Source organism: Notolepis coatsorum, assembly GCF_963971535.1.
Source record: "Notolepis coatsorum genome assembly, chromosome: 12".
NCBI classification, from domain to species: Eukaryota; Metazoa; Chordata; class Actinopteri; order Aulopiformes; family Paralepididae; genus Notolepis; species Notolepis coatsorum.
In genome coordinates, this window is record NC_140176.1 from 71,800,440 (window position 1) to 71,813,425 (window position 12,986).

At 46.6% G+C, this 12,986-nt stretch overlaps 1 protein-coding gene across 1 annotated transcript in view; it reads right to left on the reverse strand.

Annotated features, from left to right (window-relative positions):
* The window catches only part of LOC311238335 (stomatin-like), a 35,196-nt gene extending 34,297 nt beyond the window's left edge, over positions 1-899 (reverse strand). Inside the window, exons 1-2 of the mRNA XM_084326366.1 lie at positions 763-899; positions 536-645 (exon numbers count right to left, since the gene is read on the reverse strand). Coding sequence (XP_084182492.1) covers positions 536-645; positions 763-856 — 204 coding nt within the window. The 5' untranslated portion in view covers positions 857-899. The remainder of the gene's footprint in view (positions 1-535; positions 646-762) is intronic.
* Between the last annotated feature and the right edge of the window lie 12,087 nt (positions 900-12,986).

A 12,986-nucleotide genomic window follows, 5' to 3' on the forward strand; every position in this document is an offset into this window, starting at 1 on the left:
GATCGTGGTATTCACTGACCTTTGGGAAGTATTTTGACATGTACATGGGTACCTTGGTCGTGTAGTGTATCTTGTAGACCAGGCCCATTGCAAGTTGCTGTACTCTGTCGTCTACTCTAAGCCATCCTAGGTTGTCAAAGTGGGCAGGGGTGAGGTGGGTTCTAGGAGTAAGGTCAAGCAGTAGTCTGACCAGTTTGTTTTGAGATGTTTGTAATTTTGTTTTTAGCGCCTTTGATACTTGATACTTTCTCTGAATAAATAATAGCTACTACTAATGAGACTTATAATAATAATAACAACAACAATAATAATAATATGCCACTTTTTTGTATACCCCACACAAAATAATCTGTGACAAATATTTAAAAAGAAAAGTGCTGCACTCCTGTGTTAAAAACACAGCTTTTTAACTACAAAGTATATAACATGGATTTTATAATTCAGATTTCAGAATATATAATAGGTCACATAATTATATTATATTATATGAGGTGGTCATTTCTTTATAAATGTTTACAGTGATCAACAGCCGCACCTTGACACAGCTCCAAACTGTAATGGGGAAGGTAGCGAGGATTATGAGAACGGAAAGCCAGGTCAAGATGGTCCCAAACACTTCTGCGAGACAGGCTTTTCCCCTTAGATCTACAGAAAACAAGAGGCACGTTGTTTGGATAAATGAAACCAAGCCAGTGTTCTAACGTTACCAAGTTCGCAAGACTGATCTGAAACTAGACACTACATTAACGTTAATCCGCTGACCTTCATCATTGTGATTAGCAGCACCGTCGTCATCATCATCATCACACTCGATGACATGATGATCGGCAACTCCAACTTTGTTGCGGCCTGGCATCTCGTTCTTCTTAAAGGGAAGTTAATTAATTAGATGATCAATGTCACAGGCCGAGCACATTCCCATGGGTGTTTGAATCTAGACCGACAACAACAGATGGGATGTCTCTAGTTCTCTACGCCTGTACGTCCAACTCTCTGCAGGAGATTTCAGGAAGTGATCTGTACTCGACCTAGTGGTTAGTTGCTCATATTACACCTACTGTAGACTGTATTTGAGTGGTATTTTATAATCGTTTGTTTACTACTGTGTCACAATGTCTTGACCTAAGTGAAAATCAGTGCAGCCCTTTCATTTATTTTCTTACTATTAGCCTATTCATTGTTTTACATTAACATTACAAAAACATGACTGGATTTCAGACCATAAATTACAGTACTACATGTTTAAAAGACATTCCTGTGAAGTTACAGTTCAACTGGAAATAAAAGGAGTTAAATAGTTTGGAGCCTGTGGCATGTTGTAACATCTGACAATGTTTTGTTTTAAATGTGCACTATGTCGTTTTGAGAGAGTCAGTGAAGTGAATAATTTCTAAGGTATATTTTCACAACTGAATGAACAAACTGTAATTAGAGGAAAATTGGATCCCTGGAACACTATTTCTTTCTTTCTTTTGTTTATTTACACATATAAAAAACAATATAATACAATATAGTCCACAAAGAAATGTGAAGGAGAAAAACCCTCTAGGGGCTTGTATGTGGCATTCTCCAAGAAGCAAAATTATTGTCAGATTACATCAATATACCCCCCCCCCCCACATACAAGCAGGTCTACAGATAGACATTGAAGTAGGCACATATGCCTATAAGGCTTCATGTTTAGTGAAAATAAAAGTAAAGAAACTACAAGTAATGACAGGAAAAAGTTACAATATACAACAAAAACAATACAAGCTCTATGAAAAGAAAGCCATCAGACCACAGTTTGTATAGGGAGCTCATATGGAAAATATTGGTGAGCTAGGAGATGTGATTTCAGTGCTCATTAAAACTTCAGAAAAGAAAAATCCAAAATATGTGGAGGCAAAGAGTTCCACAACTTTGACCCTCGGTACAAAACTGAGATTGGGTAGTGCGGGAATGGGGTGGTCTAAGAAAACAGGAGCTATGTGTAATCATGAAATTGGTAATTCTGGGCAAACATGTCATGAAAGAAAGGGGGAAGGGCTCTTTTTAAAGAACTATACACAAATAAACCAATCTGGAGATGAGTCACTTGATAAACACATACCTAACTTATGAAATAGAGGCTGGGAAGAATGACTTCAATGTACACAGCTGATTATTCTTAGAGCCTGTTTCTGCAGACAGTATATGGGCTCAAGTTTGGTCTGATGAGTACTACCCCAAATTAAATTACAGTAATTGATATATAGGTAAACCATAGAGTGATATAACATAGTGGCAACCTCAGTGCTCATTAAGTGACAGGTTTTCCCAAGGATACCAATATTTTTTGCCATTTTGTAGTTATGGCCGTGATATGAGGTTTCCATGATAATGATTCATCAAGCAGAACACCAAGGAATTGTGTATAACACACGCTAGTTATGGGGATGTCATTGATCACAAATTTAGATGAGGAGTTAAAAATCACAGATTTGAGACGTTTTTATTTTTTTTATGTTTAGTCATAATTTGTTGCATTTAAACCAAATTGATAGTTTGTTACGTTCCTCATTTAAGACCTTAATGTATGGATCTTTATGTGAATAGAATACACTTGTGTCATCTGCAAATAAAATGTTCAGCTTGTCTGAGACGTTAGGGAGGTCATTGATATATATATAAAAAATAACAAAGGCCCAAGAATTTAACCTTGTGGCAGGCCGCAAAGTAAAGGAAGAACATGAGAATTGGTTCCATTATAGGATACAGACTGCTGTCTATTTTTACGGTAACTGGTGACCCAAAGCGTTGCATTGTTTTTTATTCCAAGATGTGAGAGCTTCTGCAGGAGGATATGGTGATTGACTGTATCAAATGCCTTTGATAAGTCTAAAAAAAATACTGTCATCACAATGGATTCTTGAATGGATTGGAGTAATCTACTGTACATCCAATACCATCATAACCCGGAGAAGAGTCCCCCAGGTTGATCAAGATCTCCCCAACCTCATCCTCTGTAACCGGAAATAATAAATTAAAACTGTCATTGATTGGAGGATTCAGAAACAGAAGGGGACTATGATTACTAAATGGAATGTTTGAAGCCAGAGTTGGACCAACTTCTGAGAAAAAAGTAGGTCTATTATAGTATAGTAAAAGTAAGTCAGTGATAATACCCCCATCAACCTTAAATTCATTAGGCAACTGATTACGTTTATCTTTTTGGTCATGTTGTTTTTGTTTTTATATAATTCCATATTGTAGTAATGTGTTTGAGCTCCTCTGATAAAGTGCACCTTTAGATATTTTCAGGAGAATGCCGTTTCTATTTCACTGCTAAGGGGACAGTGTGGCCTCTATTTATTTCCTGTCAGTTGCTGTATTAACAACATTGTAACAGGAAATCTAAAGGGGCCCATTTAGAAGAAAGTACTCAACCTCTACTGTCTCTAACTAAGAATGAACACAACACCCCTAACTTACCATCTGTTTTTATTTATTTATTTAACCTTTATTTAATCAGGTCAATTAAGAACAAATTCTTATTTACAATGATGGCCTGGCGAGAGGACAAAAAGGCCTCTCGAAGGGTAACATGGAAAGGGGACAAAAATAATAAATAAAATAAAATAGAAAAGAGACAGATGATACATGCATCACAGAGGTAAGGGAAATAATTAAATCAAACAAACAACCAAATAAAGTGACAAGGTATGTAATACATGAAGCAGAACAATCAAATTACAGTTAAAAGGCTGGGTGACAGCTACAGGTGTGTGTAAACAACTCTGCAATAGAGTCCTTAAAAGTAGTAAGGGGGATCAATTTGTCCATTGTCCGGAGCTGTAGAGAGCATCTTGACTGGAAACATCACTGCCTGGTATGGAAACAGCACGGCACAGGACAAGAAGGCCCTACAGAGAGTGGTACGCCGAGCGTACCACGGGTATTGCACTACCAACCCTGCAGGTCCTATACAACAAGAGGTGCAAATCCAGAGCCTGCAGGATAATGAAAGACCCTCACCACCCCAACAACAGCCTGTTGATTGATTGAATTGATTGAAAACTTTATTAACAGATTGCAGAATGGGTACAGTACAGTACAGCTCAATACATACAATTGTTAAGGGGATGCAGACCAGAGAAAGACTTTCGTCTTGTTTACATCAGGGTCCCCCATTTTCAATTAATCGTAACATATATGACATACAGATAGACAGTACTGCTACATCTATACATTTATGACATACCAGATTTGCAAATACAGTACTGTTTGTGATACGAAAAGAGTCCAGAAAAGAAGTATATACATTTGACGTAGAAACTGTACATTGGAGGAGGTTGGGTAGGTGAGGGGGGGTACTGTTTTGATTGATTGATTGAAAAGTTTATTAACAGATTGCAGAATGGGTACAGTACAGTACAGCTCAATACATACAATTGCTAAGAGGATGCAGACCTGAGAAAGACTTTCGTCTTGTTTCCATCAGGGTCCCCATTTTCAATTCATCATATGACACACATGACATACAGATAGACAGTACTGCTACATCTATACATTTATGACATACCAGATTTTCAAATACAGTACTGTTTGTGATACTAAAAAAAATCCAGAAGAAGAGTATATACATTTGACATAGAAACTGTGCATTGGGGGAGGTTGGGTAGGTGGGGTGGGGCTGTACATTGGAGGTGGGGGGGGGGGGGGGGGGGTTGGGTAGGGGGGGGAGACACTGTACATTGGAATACTGACATACATTTGACATGGAAACTGTACATTGGAGGAGGTTGGGTAGGTGGGGTGGGGTTGGGTGGGGCTGTACATTGGAATACTGACAAAGCCATGCTTGGTCTTTATTGTACAACTGGGTTAGGACATTTGTAGGGGCCAGTTTTGAATTGCAGTCTCCCGTAGGTGTTCTTTGAGAGTGTTTTTGAAGGTGGGTAGTGATTCACATTCCTTTACAGCTTTGGGTAGTGCGTTCCACATTGTTGTGGCATAATTGCGAAACGTGTTTAGTCCCTTGTTTGAGCCGAATCTGGGTTTTACATGATTTGTGGAGCTCCCTCTGGTGTTGTGATCGTGGTATTCACTGACCTTTGGGAAGTATTTTGACATGTACATGGGTACCTTGGTCGTGTAGTGTATCTTGTAGACCAGGCCCATTGCAAGTTGCTGTACTCTGTCGTCTACTCTAAGCCATCCTAGTTTGTCAAAGTGGGCAGGGGTGAGGTGGGTTCTAGGAGTAAGGTCAAGCAGTAGTCTGACCAGTTTGTTTTGAGATGTTTGTAATTTTGTTTTTAGCGCCTTTGAGGTGATTTGGTACCATGAGGTGCAAGCATAGTCGTAGTACCCTTGAATGAGTGCTCCTGCCAGAGTCTTCAGGGTATTCTTGTTTACCAGTGAGGAGATCCGGTACAAGAATCGAGTTCGTTGGTTGACTTTTTTTATTACATTGGATGCCATTTTGTCACAGGAAAGATTTGCCTCTAGGATTGAACCCAGGTAGGTAATATCTTCTTTCCTTGTGACAATATTGTCACCCACTGTAACTGAGAAGCCGTCGGTCTTGCTGAGTTTGTTATTTGAACCGAAGAGAATGGACTCTGTTTTGCCCATGTGTAATGATAGTTTGTTATCAGCGAGCCATATGCAGATTTTGCCTAGTTCCGAGCTGAGGGTTTTTTCAACCTGTAACTTGTTCTTGTCAGAGACCAGCAGGGCTGAGTCGTCCACAAACAGGAACAAGTTGCAGTCACAAGCTGACAACATGTTATTTGCATAAATTAGGAACAGTAGCGGACCTAGTATGCTTCCTTGTGGAACACCACAGCTTACTGTAAGGGGGGGGGATAGGGTACCGTTTACCTCCACCATCTGCTCTCTCCCCTCCAGGTAGGATTGCATCCAGCTCACTGATAGACTATCAAAACCAATTGCTTTTAGCTTGTCAATCAGAATGGTGTGATTGACAGTGTCGAAGGCCTTTTGTAGGTCCAGCATGACCATGCCGCAGTATTTGCCCGCGTCCACCTCTTGTTTGATGTGGTCGTTTAAATAGAGAAGGCATGTGTCAGTGGAGTGGGATGTTCTGAAGCCAGATTGGAATTCGTAGATTAGATTTTTTTCCGCGAGATATTTTTCGACCTGTTCGTATACAATTTTTTCCATGACTTTCGAGATGGAGGTAAGGATAGAAACAGGGCGGTAGTTGCCTGGGTCTAATTTACTGCCTTTTTTGTGCAGGGGTGTTACTCTCGCAATTTTGAAGTCCTTGGGGATGTGTCCCTGTTTTATGGAGAGGTTTATTATGTGTGTGATGACTGGGGTGATGGCGGCTGCTGAGTCTCTGAGGAATTTGGAGGGGATGTTGTCATGGCCAGTGGCCTTGTTAGGTTGGAGGGCGCTCAGTTTTTTGAGTACCTCATCTGTTGTTACCATTTCCAGTTTGAAGTCGAGCTTGGAGTTCACTGCTCGTGCTTATGGTAAGTGTAACTGAGGGGTACAATTCCCTGACTGTATTACTAGATATGATACTTACTACCACTACCTTTGTACTTAATATTCGGCCACCCAGTACTCGGCATAAATATATTATGATGAACACTGTCACGTAGATGAAACGGATCCAACACAAATGTACGAATTAGAAATAGGTCTTTATTTCTACACAGCGATGGTGTGTAGAGCAAGCACTTAATCAAATCAATCACATTTATGAATGGGAATTAGTATGCACTTTTATGGCAAGAGTATTCGTCGGTATATCAATAGAGAATGTCCAATCTCTGAAGGCGCAGGTGGTACATATACGACCTGGAATAGTTAAGGAATAGCAGCAATGATACTTTAATGATTATATACTGGATACACCAAGGGGGGGTTAATCCGGTCGCTTGTAAGCCGACAGGAGTAGGAGGGGGGAGGGGGGTAGAATCCGGCTGCCTCATCCGGCCAAGGGTATCCCAGGTGAACCCACTGTAGTGCCGTTCAATGCGCCGGCGATCCTTGGACCACAGATGAAAGCAGGTGGACTCTTTGTGGGCCGGCGTCCTCCGGTCCACGGAGGAGAGACGTGAAGCGACCTCGTCTTGCAGAGCGTCTCCTCACCTTGCGTCCTCTCCAGGGGGGGGGGTTCCAACACACGGCAGTGTCGGGGGTCTTTATCCATGGAATAATCAACGTATACAAAGCATAATCCGTGCCTGGGAAGGCGGGCTGTCGTCGGTAGAATAATCCAGTATACAGGTCCACTCGCTCGTCGGCTCTGGGGCTCCTCGGGTGCAGCTTCACGTGGGGTCAACCACCCTGGATAAGCAGCCAGTTCTCTGCCCGAAACGATGGGGTACTGACTACGGTAGTATTCTCACCGCACGAAGCACTATATATTAACAGACTATTATTAGCTTAATAGACTACGTCCAACTCGACGATATAGTGCCAAATATGACTATTCAAATATTAATATACACGATGTCTCAATACCGATGGTAAGCCGAACTTGGCCTTACTCCCACACGTGGCGTCGCGGGGAGGCTTTACGTCTGTGACTCTATTGGAGGGTAAGAAACTGGACTGAAAAAGGAAGTCCTACTTTAGTAGCGCAGTATATATACGCACTATGAACAAATAGTCCCATTAGTGGTGCGGTAGCCAGATTCCTACGCGGAACTAGGACTTGTTCGTACATGTTGAGCGGTACGTTTGAACTGGGTCTGGGGGTATGGCAGCCTGGCACCAAGGTCTCGACCAATAGTAGAATGGAGACTATTATGGGATGTTCAGTAGGCTAGAATGGATATTCAATGCATATTGTACAAGGAATATACAAGGGATATCAGGGAATATTAGAGAATATACAAATACAATTAAATATATATATATAAATAAATATATATATATTCGGTTTAATCTGGCCCTTCACAACAGCCACCCCCTGATTGGTCCCAGACCTAATCAGTTAAACAGAGACAGATTAATCGCGTTGTCTATTTACACATAAGGGTTTGCTGTAGGGGTCAGTCAACTTCACAAAGTCATAGGGTTATAGGGTCATGGTCATCATCGATTGTGTCTGGGAGTCGGGGCAGTTCTATGAGCCTCGCCACGGGACGGGTGTAAGTGCGACCCTGGACAAGCACTTCAGCTGCTCGGACCTTGCCGTCGGCACCGGTGATCACTTTGCTTACGCGGCCGGCCGGCCACATAGCTCTGGGCAGTGATTGATCAATAATCATGACGACTGTTCCTTCTGTCAAATTGTCTCTCTCCTTTACCCACTTCTGGCGGGTCTGTAGAGACGGTAGGTAGTGCAGTAGGAAACTGCTCCAAAACTTGTCGGCTAATACTTGGCTGTACCTCCACATTCGTCGGCCGTTCGCTTCTTCAGGCCGGTACATTGTCTGGGGTAATGCAGGATCTAGCCGCCCCATCAGGAGTGTGTTGGGGTCTGCGGAGATAACAGTGCTCAATCCACAGAACACAGGCTTCTTATTTTCCACCTCCTCTGGACTTGCTTCCCTCGGGATAGGCATGGGCCACTGTCCTTCCGGGAGTCTTAGGAATGCGGGGCCGTCACTGTAGACATTGCGACGGGTGAGGTCATCTAGGGGCATTCCCCGGGTGATGACGTCAGCTGGGTTCTGTTTTGTATCAACGTAGCGCCACTCTGTTTCTCCGGTTAACTCTTCGGTTAAGTCTTGAATCTCGGTGACTCTGACTCCCACGAAGACTTTGTACTGAGTCCGATTTGATCCAGGCGAGTACTGTCGTGGAATCTGACCACAGGATTGTTCTAGACACCGGTATGGTGAGCTCACGTTGGATGAGCGTGGCTAGGTGCGCTCCGGCTAGGGCTGCGCAGAGCTCTAGACGTGGGATAGATTGTTGCTTGCGTGGGGCTATTCTCGAGCGGGCGAGGACAAATGCTGTGTAGATCTCTCCCCCCTTTTCTTGGGCCCGCAAGTAGGCTACTGATCCGTATGCGACCTCTGAGGCGTCACTGAAGACGTGTAAGTCCATTTTACATGTCTCTGGCCTCACCGTGGGTGGGAAGTAGCTTCGGCGCATATTAACGCCTGGGAGTGAGTGGAGCTCCATCTCCCACTCTCTCCAGGTGGATGCAAGGTGTGCGGGAATGGAGTCGTCCCAGCCCTGGTCCTTGTCCCACAATGCTCGTACAATCATTTTTGCCCTGGTGGTGTACGGTAGAATACATCCTAGCGGGTCATATTGTCGGGCGAGTGTTGTGTACACACTCCGTCTGGTGGTCGGCGCCGCCGCCGGCCTTCCCTGCTCCGTAGTCAGGGGCTTGTGTCTGTAGTGAAGCGAATCTGTTTTGAATCGCCACACCAATCCCAGGGTCATCTCCTGGGCTTCTCCCGGGATTGTAGCCATCCAGGTCTCGCTGCTGGCTGCCTTGACCTCGGAGGAGAGGCTGCGCAGTACTTGCGGATCGCTGCTGGCCCACTGCCTGAGATCAAAGCCGCCTTTGATCAATGAGGCGCGGAGTTTAATCAGGAGAGCCTCGGCTTCTTCCTGGGTTGAAAGGCTTTGTAGACAGTTGTCTACGTAGAAGCTGTTCTTTACGCTGTGTCGGACCTCTTCGTCCGCTGCTGGGTCCTCTGCTACATGTTTCTGTAGTGCAAATGTAGCACAGCAGGGGCTGCACGTCGTTCCGAAGGGGAGGACTTCCCATTGGTAGATGGCTGGGTGCTCATCTCCTGGCTTCTCTCTCCATAGGAACCGTAACAGGGGCTTGTCCTCCTCTACTAATCTCACCTGCAGGAACATTCCTTTAATGTCCCCGCTGATGGCCACCTTTTCCTGGCGGAAGCGGAGTAGAACGCCGAGTAGGGAGGGGCCGAGTGTGGGACCGGGCAGTAACTCTTTATTCAGATTTTGGGATCCGATCTGGTAGTTGCAGTTAAATACTATGCGGTCTTTACCGTTGTGATGGACCTTGTGGTGAGGCACGTACCACGATTCAGTGGTCTGGTCAGCCTCTTTAATGTCCATCTTTGTGACGTGTCCCGCTGTGATGAGCTTCTCAATCTCAGCGCGGTATACACTCTCTTGGGCGGGGTTCTTGGCTAAGCGCCGCTCCGTGTTCAGCAGGTACCGTTCTGTGGCGTCTGTCTTGGCGTGGAAAGTAGGCATTCCTTCTCGCCGCAGGAGTGGCGTGGCGTATCTCAACACGCCGTTGACCGGGACTCTCTTGGTCCCTGTCTCGAGGAGGTGAATGGCGTAAATGTCATCTTTAGAGCGAATGTCTTTCTTTCCGTTCTTAAAGGGTATTTGTTCCAAGGTCCATAGCCGCTCTACGTGTTGCAGGAGTGCGGTTTCTCCCTCCGTGACTCGGGAGTGGAGACATCTAGTGGCTGTACTTCGGTTGAGAGATTTGGCGAGCGGGCCTTGGAGAGTCCATCCCAAACGGGTCTCGACTGCTGCAGGACAGCCTCGGGGTCCGGTATGAACCCGGTCTATCGGGACAATGAGGTCTGCATGGTCGGAGCCTATCAACAGGGTCGGCATAGCATTGTCTATGAGCGGGATCGGTAACTTGCGCAGATGTACATATTTCTCCATCAGCTTGGCGACGGGGTATGTGTACCGCGACAGTCCTATTTCTTGGCTGGTGAAAGCGTCTGTAATCTGGTACCGTCGCTCAGGCTGGCCGCTTGCTGCGATAGAGAATGAGACATTCTCGCCCTTTATCGTCTTCAAATCTCGTCTTATTGTCCGAATTGTCATTTGGGTTTCGCTTCCCCGCAGCCCTAGCTGGGCCGCAGCGGAGGCGAGCAGAAGGGTCTTCTCTGACCCGTCATCGAGGACGGCGTAAGTGTCCAGGACTTTATTCTGGTAGCTTAGTGTCACACGCACTACTTTTAGGAGTACTCGGGCTCCACTGCTGCTGGCGGGATCGATGTACATGAAGCTCGCTTTGCTGCTGGATGGTGCGGGTGGAGGGCGCCGTCTGTTACTGTCGTGAAGTATGTCCAGATGGGCTCCATCGCACTTGGTGCACCTTTTCTTTAAGCGGCATTCGGCTGCCATGTGTGAGCGCGCACAGCGAAAACAGCGCTTGTTGGACTTTATCCATTGACTTGCTTCCTCCGCGTTCAGCTTGGGGAAGGAGTCACATTGCGCTAGCCAGTGTTCTTTCTCACAGTAGGGGCACACTATCTTCCACTTCTCCGTTCTGGAGGGGGTACTGTGGCTCCTGCTGCTCGGTACTGACTCCGATTGGTGCATCACAGTCACCGATCTTCTTCCATCATTTAGTCGTCTGGTTCCTTCTCTGGAGCCAGGGGTGCTCCGTCCGAATGTATCTAGCCGTAGGCTGCTGACTTCTCTCGCCAGGAAGTCCGCTAGATCGAGGAGGTTCGGTTCGGGGCCATTCGGGTCTCGGTGGTCCCTCTGCCGCCTAAAACGCTCCTGTCGAGCGGGCGGCAGCTTCTCCAAGATCCTTTCCACATTTGAGTTGGCGTAAAGTTCATGCCTCCCCTTCTCTCTCTGCGCTCCCAACATCCCTACCAGGGACTGCACTCTGATGGACAGGTCGTCCAGTGCTCGATTGTCTATTGCTGGGGGTAAGCGGTCGATGTGTCGGATCTCCTGGATCACGTAATCCCATATGCGCCCATACCTCTGGTCCAATGCTACCAGCGCTGCTGTGTATGGGGTGGTGGAAGTCGCGTAGGCGAGCGCTATATTATGTGCGCGGGGTACCTTTAAGTGCTTCAGTAGGATGGCGTATTTATGGCGTTCATCCAATACATCCGCCAACATGGTCTCCAGACACATGCGGAGTTCTGTATACTGGGCCCGGTTCTCTTGGGTGAAGTCGGGTACCATAGGCGTGCCAATGTATGACGCTGACTGTGGATACATCGGCGAGCGTTGGGGGAGAGGCCTCCTAGGCGAGTCTCCTCCCGCTCCTTGGTATGGGCTGGTACCGGCAGTGTACCATGGCCCGCTTGTCCAGGTGCTGTTCCTCGGTGCGGGTCGTGCTCACCCGGGTATAGAGTCGGGGGTCTGTAGCGCAGCTCCGCGGGAGTATAGCCTGGGCTGTACCGGACCTCCTGGTCCGGTAGAGTACTGTGCTGTCGTCGGGCGTGGTTCTCCTCCTCTTCCTCTTCGTCTTCAGTTAGGTCATCCAGTGCCTGTAGTCTCTGGTTTAGCCTCTCCACAGGATATGCTGCTCCTTCCCGGTTGCTAGGTCTCGCTTGGACCGGTGGGGGGAGGTGGTCTGTGGGGGGTATAGACCTCGTCTGTTGGTCAAGTTCAGGGTTGTTTACTCGGCTAGGGGATGCCGCCCTGGAGGTGTGTCTAGACGAGTTCCTGGAGCCTCTGGCGGAGGGAGAGGGTGTTGTCCGTCTGATCAGCTGTTCTATTAGTTGCGCTTGCTGTCTGTCGCGCTCTGCGTCCCGTAGAGCACCAGCAGCTGCTCGCTGGCTGTCTGCTCGGTCTCGGGCCACATTCTCTTCTCTCTGAATGCGTCTTATTTCTAGACGTATATGCTCTTCTTCGCTCCGCTGCTGGATCTGCAGTCGGTCGCGTTCAGCAGCGGCGTTCAGGCTGATGAGGAAGGCCTGCTGTAGGGTCCTCTCTGCCTCGCTGGGAGAAGGCGGTTGTATAGGGGAGCCTTCCCTATACTCTATCTCCACGGTGCTCTCCCCGTCTTCTTCCGTGCCGAGTTCTCTCTCGGTAGCGTTGTATTCCTCCCGGGACTCGTCGGGGACTACTTCTTCAGTACTGGCGGGGTGTGAAGTCATGTCTGGTTCCCACTGGTCCCCACCGTGAACTTGGTCAGTTACATTAGAACCCGTAGGGGCCTCTATGGTCGGGGTAGTCTGGGCGTTGGGGTTAGACATACTTTTACTTTCTAGTTTTACCGCGTTTACTGTTAGTAGAAGACTAGGTTGTTGACTGACAGCGTAAGCCTCTAAGTACTGAGGGAGCCGTCGTTCGCGCTGCGGGCGTTGGTTAGGAGGATCGTTTCGTGGAGT